The sequence below is a fragment of the Pezoporus wallicus genome, unplaced genomic scaffold (assembly GCF_028554395.1).
Source record: "Pezoporus wallicus isolate ANWC-B61680 ecotype Strahan unplaced genomic scaffold, APGP_CSIRO_Pwel_v1 contig_2132, whole genome shotgun sequence".
Taxonomy (NCBI): domain Eukaryota; kingdom Metazoa; phylum Chordata; class Aves; order Psittaciformes; family Psittacidae; genus Pezoporus; species Pezoporus wallicus.
Window position 1 is genome coordinate 1,589,150 of NW_026637551.1, and position 22,175 is coordinate 1,611,324.

A 22,175-nucleotide genomic window follows, 5' to 3' on the forward strand; every position below is an offset into this window, starting at 1 on the left:
GTCGCATACAAACTACTTCTAGTTCTGATGTTAGGCAAAGCATATGTTTCAAGAAAGAATTTTCAGAGGACGTTATAGCTGTTACATTTCCTTTTTGTGCCTTTAGGAGTTGTTCTTAACATACTCCACCAGTGTTTCTGCTAAAATGCAAGTTCAAAATCCCCAAGTTAATGCCAAGGCAATAAAACCAAAGTAGAACTACACCCAGACACCTGTCATTCCTCTATATGTTCCTTATCAATTTAAAATTCTTTAATTTCATAAAGTGTTTAAGACTGTTCTAACCAATGTGAATCCTACAGGTTCTGTAGGAACACTATGTTTCTTTCTAGTATACTTATTATACCAAAAGCATACCATAAAGTCACATTGCAGTAAATTGGCACAACAAGTTGCAAGAACAGAACTAAACTTCTTTAAAAAAGGTGATTAAGTATACTTAACTCATACATTAACATTTTAACGGCTATAAAAAAGCTGCTTCCAACTCCTACAAAACACAGTGAAAAGACATCCCAACAAGAGTTGAAAAACTATGCACAAACAGAGGTCAGTTTCATAGGAAGGAAGACAAGTTTTATACAAATGAAGCAAGTGGGCAGTTAAAAGTATTTACACTTTTCCCTGCTGTTACCTAGAGAAACATACAGTAGTCAGGTAAAAATATACTACCACTCTAAGTCCTGTAACATGTAAGCATTTGTCTTCTAACCAATTTTCATCTATCGAAATGTCTTACCTGTTAATACTGGGCAAAACTATTGGCAAAAGTGTTTAAATACTTTTAAACCATGATTAAAGAGATTTCTATTCCACAAAATTTAACTTTAAAATACTATGCTTATAAAATTACTTAGAACTTTCAGCAGTCTATAGATTTCAAATGCAAAACTTAACAATCCTCTTTAATGTGTATTTAAAAAAAAAAGAAGACTGGACTGGTATCATTTGCTTTCAAAGGCAGGATCCTTTGCTGACTTTTCAAGCTCTCTCTCTTCACCACATGTCCTAGAAACAAAATAAAGCAGCATCAATGACCATATAAAAATGCAGAGAGCAATACTTACTCCAGACACGCTTGTGCAGTCTGGAGCAAGTGATGCTGATGCACATGCAGCAGTAGATGGAGCCTGAAGGTCCGAAGCACATGGAGGTGCCAGCTGTATTCTTAAGGCAACTGCCCCACCACCCAGACGCAAATCTAAGCAGGCAGCAATTAACATGAATCACACTGATGTACACACATGAATCACACAAGGAGAAGCACTCCAGTGTAATGTACCCTACCAATTGTAACTTTGCTTAGTAGCTGGGAATAATCCTCCGGAATCAGTATGTATTTTTACCAGATGAGAACAGAAAGATGTTCTTAAGTGCCAATCACTTTAAAAGTATTATGTTAAACAACTGCCGTCTTCCAAAATCTCTTAAGTACCATCTTGCTTTGAACATTAACGATGTGCTCATAACTTAGTTTGGTTACTGGTTTCTCCCTTCTAAGAAACAGAATACTGCAAATAAAAATGTATGAAAAATACTGAATAAAAGGAAGTTTGTCTGATGGACAGACGCCAGTCTGTAGCTTGCCTGAATTTAGTACAGGTATGTGGATGCATTTCTTAACATGCGGGGTATTTGCAAGAGGAATCTATAGCTGAGAGGCAGCAATGAGTACAACTGCACTCAAGCAGCAACACAGAAGTAACTCATAAAGTGGGCTTGTTTCTTTGCTTAGGAAAGTGGAAGAACGGGCTGGAGTGTCGAGCTGAAGGCTGTAGCAAACACCTCACACAATTAAAGACAAATATTTTTTAGCAGAATATGACACCCCCACTACCTCATTCGTGGAGGTTATACTTGCAGGTTTTACAGATAAAAATCACAGTTACTGAAGTTTTAAGAATATAAATTGTCTTGCCTCAAAGTTGTTTGTTTGAAACATTTTTTATAGTCAACAGCCTTTACCAAGCATGTTGCACAACTGAATTATCTGCCTTGAGTTTCTTCTGACCAATGTCCATTGACGTGCCATGTATACACCCAAATATTCGTCATTCTCTTAAATCATAAACATAAAGAACATCAGACTGAGACTGTCTCTCTGCCACTCAATAATCCTCACGTTTGTCATGTTCTGCAGGAACAAGGAAAGGAGCAAGGCATGGAAAAAAATTCTACCTTGGAGAACTGGTTTAGTAGTCAGGTATTTTTAAATACTTGGTCAAGTATATTCTATTGCTACTGCCTTGCTAGCAATTTCAAGTAACTTGGGTTTTGCCCCTTCTTAGTACCATGGCATGACCTGGCTAAATAATGTATTTAAGCAGTGTGCTAAACTGTGTAAGCTGTACCAGGAAGCTATGCTTGTGCCTTCATTATGTTCCCACAACACTTCAGACAAAATGATTCCCAAATGTCACTTCTGAAAGCTGTGTACTCAGCAGCTCTGAGGCTGCCTCTCAGCAAATACTGCATTCATTTTCATCTGCAGGGGATTTTTTGTTTTGTTCTGTTCAATTTTACCTCACTGTAAACAGCAGTCAATATTCAACTTATTTGCACAGTTTTAACTCAGCAGGCAGCCAAGAGAACACCAGGTGTCCTGATTTCCACCCAGGGGGATAAAAGAGGTGGTGAGTGAATGGCTGCATGGTGTGAGTTACCAGCTGGGTTAAACCATGACATCAGGCAACTGCATTTCCTCCTGGCCTGCATGAAGACTGTGATGAATAGAGAGCTTCCTTCAATAAGGCTGCAGAACTACTCAGACAAAACAAAGTGGTACTTCAACAAAGCAATTCAGCTCAAGGATAATTGTAGGCCTTTTCCTCATTGTGTACTGAATTCTGTTAAGTACTTCTCATATTCTATAAGAGATTCATTGCTTGTTCTTTGCAAACCATTATTTTTCAGTGAGGTTAAAGTTTAAGTACCTACACCTCCTGACAATTCAAGCATCCTTACAGAGAAGGTAAATGCATCAGCCTCTCTGAAGCGTTCACAGTCCTGAGATTTCACCAGTCTAAAAGTTCAAGCCTACAGTTTATCTGCTTTTGGGCAAATCTATAGCAACACTATAGAATACTAATTAAGATGGCTTGACTATTGGTTAAAATATATGATTTCATAAAAAACTTGATAAATCCCATTAGTTTCTGTAAGACCTGGCTCAAGGCTTCTTTCCTTCCAACTTAATAGCATCAAATAGTCTAACATACAGGAAAAAGCTTATACTTTGCCCTGTTTCACCATGTGACATGCAGGTTCTGTCCTAGCAGGACATCATGCCATTTTTTAAAGTCTCACTGTAGCAGTAAGTGAAGCTCACTCAAAACCTTATCAGAAGATTCACATGCTATTATCATTCTCTGAAGTTGAGAGAAAACTCTGTAAAGAAAACAGTACCTCAGCATGGTTAAGTAAATAAAATAAATAAAATAATGTTCTGTTTTACATTTTGCTAGAGCAGAACAGATCCTTGGCTCAGTAAGGTTATTAACTCACTTTTTCTTACTGCCAACTTCATGCCTATCTTTCTTGTCCTCAGCATTCTCTCCAGTTTGTTGTGACTGGCTGGTGTCTTGAGCTTCAGACCCTCCATTCAGAACCTTTGGACCTTTAAAATGAAAGGGCAGGGAAAGAAAACAGTACTGCAGGCAGCACAAGCGCTGCTACAAAAAGCCTGAAATAATTTAACTTTATCAACTCAAGCACTATAAATGTTTTCCCCTCACCTTGATGCTCAGCAGCTGAAACAATACAGAAAGCAGTAACTTATACGTCAATCTCAAAAATTCCATGCAGTGAGCTTCATACCAGAATTTTAACAATGGGAAAATAAACAGTATATATATTCCATGCAATTTCAAGTTCTTGTGCTTGCCAGGCTACAGGTAATAGGACTAATGTTTATATATATTCTGAGCACTGAGAGACTATGCTTCAGGAGTAAATTCCATTTTCCACTCTAACCTGGTCAGACAATTTTGGTGGGTAATTGGAGGAGTTACTAGTTGCATGGATTTTTGTTTACTTTCAACTCTTAACAAATATGCGTATAACCAGGATATGACAAACAGTATCTATAAAATAGAGTAAAAGCGTTAAGTTACAGCATGCAACTGTCAAGCAGGAAAACAAAGCAGTATGTACAAGCTGTACTTCATGAAGTCAAAGCAGGAATATTTAACTCTTTAAGATTTCTGTAATGAATACATGTCTTGCTCTAGTATTACAAACCAGTGAATTTTGAGTGAATTACCAAGGAATGTCACTAAGTCACTCCCATTTTACTTGAAGTTACAGGTTTACAAAAAACTGCCAATTCTCCATTCAACTACCATGTACAGAAAAAAAAACAACCCAAACAACAACAACAACTCAACAAAACCACAACGACACTGCTCATCTGAGTACCTGCAGGCTAAGAGATGCTAAAACCCAAACAAGATCATTTTGATATGAGATTCTAATTCCTTGTTACGAAGCAGACAGTCTGAAGCTGTACTTCAGCTGAAGTACAACATGCTGTAATTGTGCTTTGTAGAGACAGTGAGAGTTCAGTAGTTCCATTTTTAAAAAGCAAAAGCACAAACTTAAGGAACCAAAATTTCTCTTTGCAGCAAATAAAGAAAACCCCACTTCCATGAAATATCCCCCTACTTTCATAAAACATTACCATTCTCCATTTGAGTAGGCAACAATATGGTATTTCAGGGTGTTCTTTTGAAGTTTAGTGTTAACCTTCTGTGGAGTACCTTCACTGAAGTGTTATTAGCTGTGTTGATCACCGAGTTAGGGAATTACCTGTGGGGAACCTCTACTATATCATACATACTTCCCTCACCACAAAATGGTTGGATCTTATCATCTTTCTTGCTGTCTTACAGTTACAAATACAGTGGCATTTCAACTGTGGTTATTCTGAATCCTCATTATCCTCCATCACCACAGTTACAGTAATTTGTTTATTCCAGACCTAGCTGGTGTAACTTTTAAACTATTTCCTGAAACGCTCCAAGGATTCAAGTTCGAAGTAAATATAATTTCCTTCCAGTGTGTGTGGAGATCAAGGTGGATAGAATTTCTGCATCTTCAAGGATATAAATTCATTTGCCACACAGCTTCCCACTGTTTCTCTCATTTTGTTCCTCTATTTAAAAATGCAAGTATCTATTTTCTACATTTCTTTTGCTTTTTTTTTCGTTTAATAACTGACCTAAGTTACTGCAGAGCATTCTTACTCTGGGAGGCTTTCAAAATCATGCTGTACTTGTGCAAGTGCTCATGATTAATCTGCAATAGTACTACTAAGGGTATAAAGGCCTATTCTCCCTTAAATGATGATTGTTTCTTTACTGTTACACTGAACTATTAAAGTTGCATCACAGACATAGTAAGTAGTTAAAAGCTGCTGCTACACATAGTTGTATGTATGATACAGGAAGAGGCTAGTGAAGGAAATGAAGCAGTTAAAGCAAAGTTGGAAGTTTAGGCACCAGAAGACTACTTAAGGAACAGAAGGTGCTTTGCTATTCTGCCTCTTTTGTTTTTAAATTCTACAAGGTAAAAAAGTTAGAAAATTTACAAAGTACAAGAATGCTAAAATAAACTTTTGCAAAAGCCTCCGTCTTCAGGCAATAAAGGTAAAATAGCCATGGAAAATATGAACCCTTGAATTTAAAAGTTGTAGTTATCCTATGTTTTAACAGATGGGTACAATTCCTCTATCAACAGTTTTCTTTAAGCTGGCTCAAAAAATCAATGGAAAGCAGGTCTTTTATATGACAAGAAACTAAAAGCAACAGTGACTTACCTGTTTGGTCCTTTTCCTTTTCCATTTTTTTGTTTGCTCCTTTCTTCCACTGTTCTTTGGTTTTGTTGGCTTCTTCATGCTGCTTCTGCTCAGCAAGTGATTTATTTAATACTTGGGAAAGAACAGAATCTCCTTCCCCAACCAGAAACATGGTCTTGAACTTGTTATACAGCATTGTAGATTTCTCCATGATAACTTGGCTAACTTTGAATTTCCGTATCTGAAATCAAAGTAATAAAATCACAAGTTCCACTTTGGAATTTACCCATGTAATTTCATCATGTGCTAGATGAAAGTCTTCATTAAACCTGAAATGAGATCATGGTCTTGTACACTCTCTGATTATCACAGAATCATAGAACAGCCCAGATTAGAAGAGACCTCCAAACATCATCTGTTTCAATGTTTCAACAGCCCTTGTAGGAGAAGGAGCCTGCATGAAGTTATCAAGCATCCTTTCCAACTGCAGCTTTAAATATTCCAGTGATGGGGACTCCACCATGTCCCTGGGGAGTTTGTTCCAGTGCAAGATTGAACTCACTGTAAAAAACAAATTTTGTATTGAGATAAAACCTCTCCCAGTTCAACTTGTACCTACTGCTCCTTGTCTTCTCGACGTGGCTCCATGTGAAGGGAGGGAGAGCCTCCAAACTCTTTGTAGCTATCCCTTAGGTGATGGAATACTGTGATAAACCCTCCCTCCCTAAGACTTCTCCAGGAAGAAAAGACTTAACCCCTTCAGTCTTTCCTTGCAGGGGAGGTTCTCCAGCCCTTTGATCATCTTCATGGCCCTCCTTTGGACCCTCTTGTGTTTGTTTGCACCATTCCTGAATTGTGGGGACCAGAACTGGACACAGTACTCCAGTAGTAAATAGTGGTGATACTAATTTAAGAAAACACAGGTTACTCTGATTAACATTGCAGATCTCACCTTCTTTAGAGTCAGAATCATCTCTGTATGTTTCTGAGCTTGTTGCATTGTGACTTGAAGGGATGCAAGCTCATCTAGAGCCTCAATACACCTGTTCACATCCTGTACATAAACAAGATAGTTTGAAGACTTAACTTGCATGTTAATAGTCTTTAATTAGCGATACTAAATTAATTTCCTTGTGCAGAGATACCTTGCTATAATATCCTTAGCTTGACTATGTGTGCAGTTTTGGAACTATCTGTACAGTCAAACTGGCAAATAAAAATGACCATCAGTTGCCTTTCAGCTACTTCCCTAACAAAAAGCAATTTTTAAAAATAATTTTACACTTTCAAAATACAAACTGGAGCTTTATGCTGTTTTCACAATTGTAGTACTTTTGTACTTGAAGCTATTCCCTGTCATCAGCCTTTTCCATACATGATTTTTTCCAAATGACCTGCCACTGAAAGGGCAGCAAACCACCTTGAGTGGATTTCAGTTAATATACTGAACTTTATCTTTGCAGATTTCTCAGTTAACTCTGATAAATGACAGGCTATGGAGTATACCTAGAAGTAATGATGTGTTCGGAAGTTATCATGCTCCAGAAGCTTCCAGGATTGCTGTATAATCCCCATTTTGCCCCTTCAAGGAGACACCAGGATGGTTCAATCCTTCCCTTTCCTTCAGAGAGTGTACCACTGCTACAGTCACTGTGCCCTTCTGGTACTGCTGCATGGCTCAGGCTTAGCTAGCACAGATGCTTCATTTAACAGAATTCTATTTGAATGTTTCAGGTAAATAACTTATTATGCAGTATTTCCAAACAAAACAATTTTTTCTTTGATCTTTTAATGTCCATAGTAACCTCATTTAAGCAGCAGTTATCTTTCAAACTGACAAAATTCCATTCATTCTCAGTATAATTAAAAACACACATGCCAAGTATCAAGTAGTCCCTACCATAATTATACACATAAATCAGTTAAAAAATATATACTTACAAGATTATCAATTTTCAAGGAGTTCTTAATTTCTGCATGTATCCTTTGAAGCCTAGAATCCACTGATGTTTCTGAAGATTAGAAATAGCATGCATGAATATTTGATAATCACATGAGGTCTGTTTTTACAGAAACCTTTCTACAAACCTGAACTTCACACAGAATGCAGAAAAATATGGGAAGGCACTCCACATCAGATAATGATGCAAGTGCACACATAAACAAACCACAGGGCTTACCATTAGAAAAAAAGTACACAGCTTTTTAAAACTGAACACTATTAGCAACCTACAGTTTTCTTCTTAGGAGTTACAAACCGAACATAATTTTCTACTTCAATATACAGCTGTCACCCTCTACCTGTGGGCCAGGTTATAAGTTTCACTAAACACTAAGAGTTAAAAGCTGGAAAACCTCTAATGACTGGACACCTGGGTATTGATGGGTTTGTTTTCAGTAAATTGGACATAATTCAAGTTAAGAGTCCAAATCCATCCAAATAAAATGCTCCCAGTACACATGCTCCAGGAGGAGTGACTGATGTATGAACATGTCCGTCTCCAATTCAGATGCTGAATGGCTGTTTGGATTTTTCTTTTTTTCAATACACAAGTGGTATGTATTCTGAAAAATGCTGCAAGCAAACAGAGTCTCCTTCAAGTCCAATCTGTCTTCGATGGGTTTGGTAACTTCTACCCCCCACCAATACTGGTTTGGTTGGAGTCCTTGCCACTGGATCTGCACTATACTACAAATTACAGCCAGTGGTTTGGATTGTCCTTAAAGATCGGAGTACTAAAGAAGGAATGATTTATCCCTATGAAGGTCAGTTTGCAAGAGTGGTTTAGTAGACAAGGCTAGACTAATCTGAATCAAAGCCTCTTGCTTAGGAAGCCTCCTGCTTAGTAAGAGGTAGTACCAAAATACTCCCAAAAGGTCACTCAGATTATTGTGTTGTGAGGAGACAGAAGGGAAAAAAGAACTAAAGAGATTTGGTTCAAAGAATAAGAACTTTTGTATCTTGTTCACAACCAGAAGGGATCATCAAGGTTTATTAGCTTGAATGACAATAAAATGGGAATAGCAAAGACTTGTTCTTATGCACTGAAGAAAGAACAAACACAGAAGAATGCGCTGTTTCACAGACCTGAAGGACAGCCATGGATCAAACATCTGAGATCCCACAGACACCCTCAGCAGTAAATTGTCTTATGCAGGCAGATAATTTTGCTCAAAATTTAAGATAACCAAAAAGCAGTCCAAAGAAGCTAAACTGACCTCTCTTCTTCTCCATCTTCTTAACTTCTGCTTTCTTGCCTTCTTCTTTATTCTGCCTATCAAAAACATTAAAGTGTTTTTATAAGGTCATAAAGTCTGCTTTTCCATCTTCCCTCCCCATATTTTTAAAGAAGATGTGATGTTTTGAGGTATTAGCATGCAAAAGCCACAAAAAGCCAAGTTCTGGTTTCCAAAGACTGAAATAAGTTAACAAGATTAGTTAGCTGAGATACTGCTGATAAATCCTCCATACTGACAGTTTTCCCCAGAAGCAGCAGATGAAGTTTTAAAAACAAGTCACATTTCCAAACTGTATTTTGTTTTAGTTGCATGTACAAATTGGTTAAATGGCACTGTACAGAGTAAGTTATGGAGAAAGAAAATATTTTTATTACGATGAAGAAGACTAAAACTATTTGACAGTCTTTCAACCAAGCTTTTGAACCCTATTCAGAGAAGACTCTGAACCCCTGTTTAGCAGTTCCTCAGTCTTGTCTTACTGAAGGCTTTTAGAATTTACTATTTCACCACTCCTTCAGAGTGACAAGCATCCACGAAGTATCCAGGCAGGCATGCCTGTCATCTTCCATTCTCCTTTCATACTCTATCCAGTTACAGAATCAACAGTTTTAAAGTCTGTATGACTATTTTACTTCAACAAGCAGCACAAGCCCACACCATTTAAATGGTACATGTAACCTGTGTGTATATACACAATGGTGTACAAAGCACCAGTATTAAGACCTATATAAGTACTAATGAAGTAGTTACAAGACCAAAAAATGGAAACTGTGATGATGAGAAAAGTAATGAAAAAGAAAGGGCTATCAGCTATATTCAGTGTATTAGCAGAGGAACTTTAAGACAGCACAAAAAGAAATCTTTCTACTTTTTAATATTTAGTTTTGTGGTATTAGTCATCATTGAATTCATTATGCGTTCATTAGGTACTACTCCTTTATCTTACTGAAACAAAGCTCTACGCATCCCTCCAATGCATGAAATGACAGCTATTTAAAAGTAGAGGCTTGATTGTTACAACCACATCAGTATATGACAGTTTGATTGCAGAAATATTCAGCCTATGTCAGATTTAGTGATAAATTATGCTGCAAAGATGCTGAGGGCAGTTTAGTATCTCTGGATTTGGAAATGCTTAGGTTTGCTATAGGCAAGTAGAGTAATTATGTTGTTTCCAGAGGAGTGACAGGGAGAAGGAAGAGCTAGAGAATAAAAAACCCCATACTAATTCTTGTTAATGAACATGAAAAATAGAACTTTCTTGTGCAAATGGCGAAGAGGACCATTGTCCTACCCCTTTTTCTCTGAATTGTTACCTTGCGCTTCCTTTCTTCTGCCTCATGCCCCACCCTGGGGGACACAATCATCATGCTCTCACGGTGGCAGCTTCTTCACTCATTGGCAAAACGGCTCTTGAGAACGAGTCAGATTTATTCCTACTGTCCCAAACCTCCTCCCCCCTCCCCCTCGGTTTCTGGCAAGATCTCTTCCATTCTCATGCATGATTCATTTGTGGTGATTTATCTGACAAATGCAGACTGCGCCCAGTATCCCTCTAATGGCTTTGCGGTGCTACAGTAGAATAATTCTCAATTTTTTCCCTTGTTCTGTCTGACAGCACAAATTTCCGCAGCCAGACAAAGAAATGTTTTCCAGGTAACCCTATGCATTCCACAACATGATCAAAAATCCATAACTATGGACTAATACATCCTACCAGTTCTCAGTCTAATGGATCCAAAACTTACAGATAACTTGCAGACACCACATGTTAAAACATACTCACGATTCAGATTCTGTCTGTTCCTCTTGCTTACGTTTTCTTTCTGCTGCTTCTCTTTCATGTTGGCCTTTTACAACATTTCTTCTATGAGCTGCCTGAAAGCTTCTTCCCCCTTTTTTCTTCTGTTTTTATTTTAGGTTTTAGGATTGGAAAGAGAAAAATCAAGATTATTAAATCATTGTTTCTGTAACAGATAAAGCTATGTACACTATCTTCGAAGCAATTCTGCTCTGACATACTACCTCACACAAGCTGGCTTTCCCTGCAACTAAATAGAAGATCTCCACATGTTGGTAAGCTCTGAATTTCTTTAGCTCATTCTCCCTTTCTCCTTTTCTAATAGAAGGCAATATCCTATGCACCAGAAAAATGAAGACATTCCAATGACTTGCTAGGAACAGCTTTATACCTTTCAAAAACCTGATTTCAAGCCAAATATTCTTAGGTATACCCAAGGAAAAAAAAAGTCTGCATTCTAAGGAACATAGATAGAAAAAGCCTTTTGACAAAATAACTGCTACATTTAGATCCTTGTTAAAAGTAAAGTATTCTAGAAAAGATGCTTAGATAACACGAAATGAGTTCCTGACTTACTTGACAAAATGAAGTTCCGCAACTTTTATTCTATGTATCTATATTAACCAGACACAGGTCTACCTTTACTAAGGTTGAGCATTAACTTAAAGAAAGATCTTCAGATACTAATTTCCCCTATAGTAAATATATCAGGAAAGCAAAATTGTACCTTGTCACCTTCTTGTTCTTCTCCATCATCCTCAGAATCAGAAGCTGATGCAGAACCCACTTTTGCAGCATTCTTCCTCTTTGGTTCAGCTTCTTTCTTTCCTTCCTTTTTGTCAAATTCTTTCTTTGATTTCTCCTCTTCCTTCTGACTTTCCTCATCTTTTTTCCCTTGCTTTTTGGGCTTGTCTTCTGGTCCTTTTTTCTTTGGCTTTTCATCCTCATTAACACTAAAACATGAACAGATTTAGACATCATATCCATTACCTACAGTGAGTTTAAAACATTAAAACATCACATTCTTCTTAAAGAGGCACTAATGAAGCTAACACTAATGTATGTGTATAAATCCAAACCCAAGAATTTAATGCTCTGTTCTTCCCACACATGTTTCTGCAGGACCAAGAGCACATGCACTGTAAAGTAGCTTTATGAAATATGCTTAAAGTGTAGATACACTGAAACTGTGCATCTATCTATGGAAAATTACACTAATGCTCAGCCACTCCCTCAGTTATTAAAAGCACTGAGGATTTGACACAAGAAATTAAGAAGGTAAAAACAGTGTTGGAATTCCATTAAAATGGATTTCTGAAACAAAAATACAAAAGAATTCAGTATTTTCATTTTATATATTTTGTCTTTTCCTTTTCTACAAGCATAATACAATTCTATATGGAATTTTACACAGATTTTACAGATTAGGAAAGTTAAAATCGTCTCCTGTTCCAGAATTGTACTTCCTTGAATTACATATTACTTAAGCTGTGAATAACAAAATCAACATAAATAGTAACTCATACTAAATACTAAAGGGGCAAAAAAACCTGTCAGGAACTCAGTACTGATTATGAAGTCTTAACATAAGGAACAATACTATATACAATGAAGAAGCTTTATATTAAGAAACAAAACAGAACAACTCACGAGTCACTCTCTGACAGACAAGATGGTTTCACCAACTTAGGTCTCCCTCTTGGTTTTGGAACCTTTACTTCAGACGCTAATATTTATACAGAAATAACAGGTTAGTCCACAGCCACCATATGCTCCTCATATATAAGGAAAGACTTGTGCTCAACAGACAGAAGTTACACTTAAATTAAAACATATAACCTAACTTTGTTATTATACAAAATTCAAGTGTTAAGTGAATAACAAACTTTAATCAAGATCTCTTTGAAAAAAATTAGAGGCTTTTTAGCTGATTGGTAAATTCAAAACTTTGGTGGCCTTTTAGCCACAGGCTCCAACTTCCAGTTCTTGTGGGTTTTGCCCTCTGTGCAATTAGGATTTGTTCCTGTGTTTTGCATAACTAATATAAACAAGCTTCAAGTTAGAGAATGAGAAAGACTAAACTTAAATAATGAAAGAAGTAATTTAGTGTCCACATTTACGCAGTCTGTTTGCCTTTTAGATGCATCATAAGGGCTTCCATCACTTTTTTACATTACTTTTAGATGTATCATAAGGCTTCCATTGCTTTTCTTGATAACAAACCACTGTTAAGAAGTTCTACCACCACACTACAGTAAAGAGCAAACTTTTCTATTTCCTCAGACTCACCTTATTGTTAAAAGTAAGACAAACAGTGTATCTGCCTTTCTGGCACTTATATCCTTTAAATACTTGTCTGACATTACAGTGAACACGTGGTTAGGAAACCTCATACTCGCTTTTTAAACTCCGGTTCATGTTACCATAAAGCACTGTTAAGTCAGAGATGCCTGCATCACATCAACATCAGAAAAGGCTGCACAGTACACTTTACAAAAAGGTATTTTATACAGGAGATGAAAGCATCTTTTACAAATCCTTGCCTGTTCTCACAGACAGTAGTTAGTAAAAACTGAAAGAACTGCAAAAAAACCCCACACAGATATTAAAAATGTACATTTAGTATGTGTAGTGAAATGGAGGGTGGGAGGAGGAACTGAAATAATACTGAATCTCCTCACAGCTTCCAACGCAAAAGTTACATAGTCTAGTGCACTGTGGCTGCACTTCCTAAAATTTACTTCCATATATCATCAGCAGATGCAGATAAGTATAAATTATTTGTTTTCCAGACTAGATGCTCACACAATGTACTTAACTGCTGCAAAACCTGTTTTCTGATGAAGTCATTAATGATTAGTTCAGAATATCTGCAAGCTTACCACAAAAATTCCAATGAATTAGATCATTACGACTTTGAAAGAAACAAGCACTGGAGAATTATCAAATGGTTCTAATTATACATGTGGAAAAACAAACAAAAAAAAAACACCCAACAAGAAAACACCACACAAAAAATGAAGCAGTTATACCTTCTTTTCATTTGTCTACCAATCTACACAGACTGCCTTAAAACTTTTTTAAACAAGTCTCTCCATTTCTTTGTTTTTACTGTCCTCTGAGTTCCACCTGCAGGCTCTGTGTTCCTCCAGTTCTCTTCCGTTTTATGGATATTCTAACACAAAGTATTTCATAGACCTTTAACAGTACCTCCATTAAGGTCTTAATTAATGGAGCAAAAATGCACAAAGATCTCTTATTGTATATTTATAGTTTTGTACCATTCCATGAAGAAAGCTTTTCTAAAGGTGACACTTGTACTCAAAAATTTGTCTTATTTAGAGGACTGAGCATTAATGCTAACAAATCCATTTATGTTCTAAATTCATCAGTTTGAGAGGAGGTGTTTAGCAAAGACTGCATTTAGCATGAGAATATACTCTGTAGTACTTCAGGGGAAAGTGATAGCTCTCTGAATAATTCGAAGATATTTCTGTGGTGAAAAGAAATAAATCTGTCTTTTAAAGTTACCTGATGGTCTTCCTCTCTTAGGGCTTACTTTTGGAGACACTGGCCCAGGAGCTGCTGCTGTCACTGCTCCTCCTGCTGTTGCCACTGCTGCCACTTCCTCAGCTTCAGGTTGTTTCTCAGCCTAATTTGAAGAAAGGATTTCACAAGTGAAAAAATCGCAGGGTGCCAATTCATCAATTACTTTCTCAAACAACAATTTTAAACTTTTAGAAATTGTGCTATTGCTTCTACACATGAGAAAGACAAGTTCGTTAGGAATGTCACTAATTTCCCCATCTACATACCATCACTACCCATTCATTCATACATTTTATGCGATTTCAACCAGCCCATTAATTTTCAAAACAAACTATCTTGATGCAACAAAGGAGAAAGATTATTTGTAAGTATTTTTGAGATCACTGTAACAGCATGCCAAAACCCAGTCTTAAGCAGTTAATATTCCCCCCCCCCCATATAGTAATACTCCTGTTTTAAGTGCTCTCATCTTCTCCAGCTGCATTAAAGTGTCAAGTCAGTAGACACAGATACTCAGGAAAAAAATAAAAAAAAAATGGAACAACCAACCCACCTGCTTCTAGTTCTATAGCCAGTTATTCACAGTGAAAAAACTGTACACTGAACTGCACTAACTAGACAACTACCTTAATCTGTAAAGCCATTTGGGGGAAGGAGGCATGTGTAAAGACAGAACTTAAGACAAAAGAAAAATCTTAATGAAAGGATACATATCTTCCTGCAGAAACATGCTATCCAGATAAAAAGAATTGAGAAAAATCCCAACTGGAAAAAATATTTACAGAGCTTAGTGTCCTGGATGTAGGAGCACAAGCTAACAGCAACAGAAAAGTTATGGGCCAATACATATTTATCTTCATGTTCTTTGTGGGCACCTACAATAAAAGATAATTTGAAAGAAGAGAGACAGGCTTCTATCTAGAACAGAGCAGAGGTACATCTCTCTTATTAACTGTGCTTCACACCAGCCAACAGAAGGAGTTTAAATGAAGACAGAAAAACACCTTTCTTACAATCCCAGTAAAAGAAAACACCATGTTTCTTAAGGCAAGTAAGAAACACATTCAAAGTCATATAACTGCATAGCCAACTCTCTTCTAACCTACAAGCACATACCACATCCCTCGAAATACAGTTTTTGTTCAGCAACAGCCTATAGCAATGCAAATGCACACAGCAGATGCCAAACAGAAGTCTGTCAGCTAAAGCTAGTAAACTGACAGGAAAACTTTTTAGGTCTGCAGTACCTTATGATGCAAAAAAAAGCCCTAAAGTCTCTAAAACAAAACACACCACAGCCATATGATTTGAGTGCTTTTTGAAAAAGAAAAGAAATGAGATCTTTGTGTTTCTGCATCAACTGTGAGCGTTCTCTCCCATTTACAAGCTGAAATCATAAATATGCATAGTCACAGACATTTTTTCAAGAATTTCAAGGATGTTGTTTCAGACTAGAAGCTTTCTTTGAATTTTATTTTAGATTCTCATAAAACTTACTTTTCTAAGTAAGGTATACTTTAAATTGTATTTTTTAAATATTCAAGACATTTTTGTAAGACCATCCAAATATATACCTACCTTTCTTTGTGATGCAACTTACCTGTGACAAACATACCAAGGTCACAGTTACTTTGCATTCATCCCATCCCTGCTGTCAGCACTAATGCGACAAGTTAAATGGTTTCAAATTAAAGATTTTCCCGACTTTAACCTAGTTTTCAGCTGCATCAGTGCCCTGATGTGGCTTGCTCTGAGACCACATGAATATGACAGCTGCAGCACACCAAGCAAGCAGCTAGAAGTGCCTCTTTCAAAGTTACATAAAATTTTTCCCAGGTTGAAGAGACCACAAAAATCCAACCTCTTAAGAAAGGACAGGTCTTGATAGGAAGTAGCTCAGTGTGATGACTATGTTAGAAGAAATTTTCAGAGTTTTAAAATACACTATTAAAAAAAAAAAAAAAAAAGTGGTCTAGCAACATTTTGTATCTTATTTTCTCTTGCTTGCAGTGCACTGTTTGGGAAAAGATGGGAACTCCCTACTCTATGTTAAGATCAGACAGAATTAAGACCTGTGGAACACTCTCTGGGAAAACTTTCATTCCTATAAATCTTTCAGCCATTTGAAGGGGGAAAGGAGGGTGTCAAGCACTTCAATTTATGCATAATCTGTCATTACAGGAAGTAATATCCAGTATCATCACATCCAAAAATTCCAGTACGGTGAATTAAACATATTACCTTTCTTTTTCTTCCTCTTCTAGCTACTTTAGGATGAGAAGCATCATTTGTTTTCACCACATCCTGTGAAGATTAAAAACAGTGCTAAGTCTTAGCAAGACAAAGATGTGTCTTACATGATTCTAAGCTTTTTTTCCCCAATGAAGCCTCTAGCACATAATTTAGAGAAGAATCTGTAATACATAGGAAGACACCTCCTGCTCTTAAATTGTTAAAATCCTGATTACGTGGTAATCAGGGTTGTTTTTTCTGAAAGATAAAAAAAAAGTACCAAGTAATATTCTGTTTTAAATAAACATGTAGACATGTTTTAATTGAACTTACAGACATGCCAGATTAAAATTTTTCTCTCTGATGAAAGCTTCAATTCCTGTTAGCTTCAATGAGAGGTACAAATGTAAGTGAATACATAGGAAGTTTTATATCATTAAACAGCTCCTGAGACTGCCACAGTAGTAATAATGGTCGCTTCTTAGTACTTGATACTAGATTTATGTCGCTCAATGTGATATCAAGATGCTCTCTGGCACATAGGAAAAGCTCTCACATACTTCTTTATTACTGTTTTTTTCAGGAGGTAGATCATCTTCCTTCAAAGTATCCAGCTCCTTTTCTTCTGTTTCAGCTTCTGTAGGCAAGTTATTATCCTCTTTAAGTGATAACTGCAAAGGGAGACAACACAAGAGTTAAAAAATGCATTAAAAAGTATTTCATATTGAAAATAGAACACACTAATAACCATTAGGCTGCTTTTCACTTTAAATAGTTTAAGTCTGTAAATACATTTGTTTCTTAATATACCTTAAGAGCTGAAGGCAGGATCACCTTTCTCCAGTACACAACTGCAGACTGTTGTCAAAACAAGTCAAAATACAGCAATGTACTATAGTGGAACTTTAATTTCACTTTGTGTTCATGATAACATAACTACACTTATTCACCATATTACATGAGTACTTGTAAGTGTTCATGCGAACACCCCAGATTCATATGGATCACTGTTTATCTATTACACACAGATGGATATCCAAGTCACAGATCACACGTAACTTAGAATATCATTCTACTAAACAAAGACAGTGTAGTAAACAGACCACAAACAAGTTGCTTTATGAGACAGTAATTAGTGATAATTGGTGTCATCAAACATTTTTCCTGTTTTGTTGGGGTTTTTTTTCAGCTTAAAATACTAGTCTGCATTTTAGATGAGCAATTAAGATTTGAAAAATCAAGTTTGTACTAATTTACTTGAAAATAATCAACATTTCCCTGCAGCCTACGTATGTGCACATTTTTCAGATCTTCAGTTCACTCTCTCAACTTTAATGCTATTGCACTGCCCCACCTGCAAGCATCTTCAAGCACCTTCAGTGAAATTCCTTTTTAATGCAGCTGCAGTTCTCAAATTTCAACACTGACCAAAGCAACTCAGGCACAAGGCTGTGAGGCAATGTTCATAATTACTTGAAGACATGTTGTATCACGGGAGTCTTTTTACAGATTACAACTTTAAGACAGAAGGGTAACAAGTACACTAAACCCACAGGAAACTAGAGAACAATGGCCAGTTAAAATGTTATTGCTACATTAGTATCAGAAGGAGTAAATCTGCTCCATATTTTGCCTTAAACTGATTAATACTAATTATAGAATCCATGTAAAAAGACCTATTCAGGATCTTCCATTCAATCTTTGTGTTTAAATGGCTCTTACGTCTTCCTGTTTCTCTTTCACAGTGCCAGCTAAGGATAGGCTGAAAGCATATTCCATGAGAAGCATGAAGCTTGTGTCATAGCCATTCCCACTACCTTATGCTGCTTGCTGCATAAATTCACAGTGAAGCAAACTGACGTACCAGTCCAGTTTAAAATCTACGTATCTACGTACTACTAGTACAATTTTTCTCCACTAAAAGGTCTTTTTTTCCTCTTGAAAAAAGAAGCTATTATAGCTGCTAGTAATATGTTAGTATTTCTAACTAATTCTACATAATTCTACCTAAGGAACATCCAGTCTGTATCCAACACATTACAAATTTTTCAGTTGCAACTGTAAATCAGTACTAAAGGACAGCCAACTACACCTGGCTAGAAAAACTACACTGAAACTTGGCAAACCATCAAAATGAAAACAATCAGAATCAAGGCAAGTCTATTCAAAATAGTTTGACAATTTAAGGGCACTGCTCATCCCGTAGAATAGTAATTTCCAGAAATGAGTTAGAAATAAATTAAATACCATGAATATATCAGCCCCATCTGCACCACAATTTTTGTCATTTTAGGATTCTATTTTCCTTAGAAAAAAACTAAGAAATGACACACATCTGTTCCACACCGTAAGACAAATAAACCCACATGAACAAACCAAAGCATTAAAGGATAGAGAAAGTTCAAAGCAGTATGTTACACTAGTATCACTAAATGTACAGTAAGCTAAGAAGATTCACCTCTTACAGTATGAACTATGTACAGTTATCAGTAAGCTGTTTCAGACTCAAGTGTGTTTTCTTACTGTGAATACAACAGATTTAAGATAACAAAATCTTGCTTCAGAAGTATTCTAAAGTATGCTCACATTTACAAAGCAAAAAAGCTGAACTCTGTATAAACTACTGTACACCAATTACTCACAGATATTTTCCTGACTCAAGAGTTCAGTGATACAGCTATGAAATCCTTTATAGCCGTTTATATCCTAATTAGTCCAGTAGGAATATGGCCTATTTATAACTGATTCTTACAATCTGTTCAGGCAGATACACTGCAGCACTCCTTCAGTCCAGACTACCTTATGCTTTGTTAGGATTTTCAACAAAAACCCTCATAATTGAAAAAGACAGTCATACCTGTCTATGGTATTAAAAAGTCTTCAAAACCAGAAAGGAAAACTTCAAGCTAAATCTTAGTGATCGTTTCTACCTTCTCCTGACTAGGAAGTACTGTAGGAATTTAGCCTAAGTTATGGTAAGCTCAAGTCTGGGCAACACAGACCAGTAAAGAAATTAATTTTCAAGAACATGTACAGCATCTTAAAAGGAATGCAAAAATATTACTATATGGACGCCTGTATATATACAGACATATATATTACTTAAAAGGACAAATATATTACTGTACGTATGTCTGAAAAGAAGCAAGAGCAAGGCAGTTACAACAGGAAAACCCTATTAAAATATGCAAGTTAAAACTTGGCAATACAATTGACTTAAAAGCATTTCTGATAGAAAAAAGCATCAATTCAGTCACTTACTTTTGGGACAGAATTCTTTCTTCTTTTGGCTCCTGCTTTTTCTTCACTCCCCTCAGCAGGCTCCTGAGTGCCTTCTTGAGCAGTTTCTTTGATAGGAGGGTTAACAGCTGAATGGGACTTCAATATAAAAATACCAAAAATGAAATCTAAATCCCTTCCTGAACTACCGAATAACACTACTCAGATTCTGCCACCTGTATGTTACACAAAAAAAGCATCATGCTAAGGAAACCTGACTAGAACTACAAGCATGCTAAAATACATCATTCATTTCCACACTTTTCAGTTCAAATTGTGTTTTCAGATAAATTTTCAAGCTTTAATGCTATAGCAACTTATTTTTCACACTAAAAATACTGCAATGTAGGTTTTTTTCTTATATACAATTTAAAGAAAGAAAGTTGGTTTTGGACAAGTACAACTTGTGATGCTACTGCCTGCAGTTTTGAACGATATCAATCCTAAATGAGCCAACTACCTGCCCCTGAGAACATGAGGAGAGAAATAAAAAAAAAAATAATAAAGGCTAACATTAAAAGCATGGAAATAAGAGAAGGTAAAGCCAAAATAACTTTTTTATTATTATTCCATTGCATTGTGTACAGCAATCACACTATTAAATATTAGTTCCATCAAACAAAGCTGGCAGAACTGCCCCCAACTCTTAATTTTTTCCCCCACTGAGGAAGTGGTTTTGGATTTAAGCCCAAGCCACAAGCTCCCTCCTGCCTTCTACTTCTCTTACTAGCAGTTACAAGCAACATCTGCAAAGTACAAATACTGCTTTCAGTCCAGCCAGTTTTAGCAGTTAAACAGAAAATATGGCTCTCAGAAGGACTTCCTAAGACAAAACATGCCAAATAAGAGAAAAAACCAAAAAGTTGCAAGAAAATTTCTCTGTATGAATAGCTGGTAAGTCTGTCATTTTAACATTAACCTTGTGTCCAGAATTTTGCCAAGTGACTACCCACTCCTCTCTGATCCCACCTGCTGTGTGGCCAAACACAAAATTACCTATTCATGCTGAATTTCTAGACCCTCATCTTTCCTGCTACTCCCCAGTGCCTACACTGATCTTCTCTCACACACCACTGACAAAATCAGCTGGTAGGTGCTGGCACGCTGCATGGAACCCATTCTGAGAATGCCCCTAAGCTGGTCACAAATCCAGGCAAAACTGGTCCTAGATGGCTCGACACACTGCCCTCCACCAAACCCTGCCTATCACACAGCACACTGACCTCCCCAACACAGCTACAGAGAAGAGCAGCTGCCTGAGAAAGGCTGGAGGGATGCTGCAGCAGAGGTGATGCTGCTGGGGAGGTGTGCCTCCAGAGGGAGGCCGGAAAGAGGAGGCACACAAGGAGTCGCCCAATCCAGCTTCCAGCCCTGAGGTGCTGTCTGAGCAGAGACAGAGCAGGCAGATAATATACCTCTGAGGGGACTGCAGCCTGCAGAGGAGCCCTTACCTGAGGTTCTCAGCAAGAACACACTGGCCCCAGTGGGCTGCCATGACCTCACTCAAAGGACTGCTGCAACGTGTGGTGAGGGGACTGGAGACCAGCAAAGGGAGAGCAGAGATGGTTGGGGAAAGCTGAAATGTTTTCTGTTTGTCTTTGTTTCATATTATCAGAATTGGTAACAAAAAGCTTATGTCAATACGCTAAATTGTGCAAAATTCTGTGACATCAGTGTCTTGTTGCCTGTACCATTCCGCTAGTTGGCAGACATGGGAAGGTGGAGCCCCAGAAGCCTATTTCAGCCACTCTGCTCCCTTAAGACATACAAGCTTCCTCACAAACTCCCAATAAAACTGCCAATATGCCTAGATCAACGATTTGAACTTCCTTTCCTTCCCCAACTAAGACATTCAGAAGCCCTACCTTTCAAAGACCCCTTAGCTGTTAGTTTAGACAGCCACAGAGCCTGTTACCAAGCAGATAAGCACCTTCTTGTATTACTAGCAGGGAAGAACTGTAAAACAACTGCACTTGTTTTTCCAGCTTTGAGAATAGGATGCTAAGATAACATCTTGTCCTGGTTTCAGTTGGGATAGTTAATCTTCTTCCTAGTAGCTGGTGCAGTGCTGTGTTTTGGCTTTAGTCTGAGAACAGTGCTGAAAGCACAACGATGTTTTACTTGTTGCTGAGTAGTCCTTACTGTGATCAAGGACTTTTTCAGTCTCTCATGCTTTGCCAGTGAGGAGGGGCTCAAGAAGCCATGAGGAGGAAGAGACAGGACACATGACCCAAACTAGCCAAAGAGATATTCCATATCACAGCACATCATGCCCAGTAT

At 37.2% G+C, this 22,175-nt stretch overlaps 1 protein-coding gene across 2 annotated transcripts in view; it reads right to left on the bottom strand.

Moving 5' to 3' along the window:
• Positions 1-375: 375 nt before the first annotated feature.
• Positions 376-22,175, bottom strand: part of PSIP1 (PC4 and SRSF1 interacting protein 1) — a 28,934-nt gene continuing 7,134 nt past the window's right edge. Inside the window, exons 4-16 of one of the 2 annotated variants that reach the window (XM_057406289.1) lie at positions 19,878-19,994; positions 17,177-17,287; positions 16,626-16,688; positions 14,367-14,487; positions 12,486-12,561; positions 11,563-11,788; positions 10,821-10,939; positions 9,014-9,069; positions 7,736-7,806; positions 6,747-6,848; positions 5,816-6,035; positions 3,505-3,616; positions 376-1,008 (exon numbers count right to left, since the gene is read on the bottom strand). In XM_057406289.1, coding sequence (XP_057262272.1) covers positions 945-1,008; positions 3,505-3,616; positions 5,816-6,035; positions 6,747-6,848; positions 7,736-7,806; positions 9,014-9,069; positions 10,821-10,939; positions 11,563-11,788; positions 12,486-12,561; positions 14,367-14,487; positions 16,626-16,688; positions 17,177-17,287; positions 19,878-19,994 — 1,458 coding nt within the window. In that variant the 3' untranslated portion in view covers positions 376-944. The remainder of the gene's footprint in view (positions 1,009-3,504; positions 3,617-5,815; positions 6,036-6,746; positions 6,849-7,735; positions 7,807-9,013; positions 9,070-10,820; positions 10,940-11,562; positions 11,789-12,485; positions 12,562-14,366; positions 14,488-16,625; positions 16,689-17,176; positions 17,288-19,877; positions 19,995-22,175) is intronic. The other variant, XM_057406290.1, reaches the window with a different exon arrangement.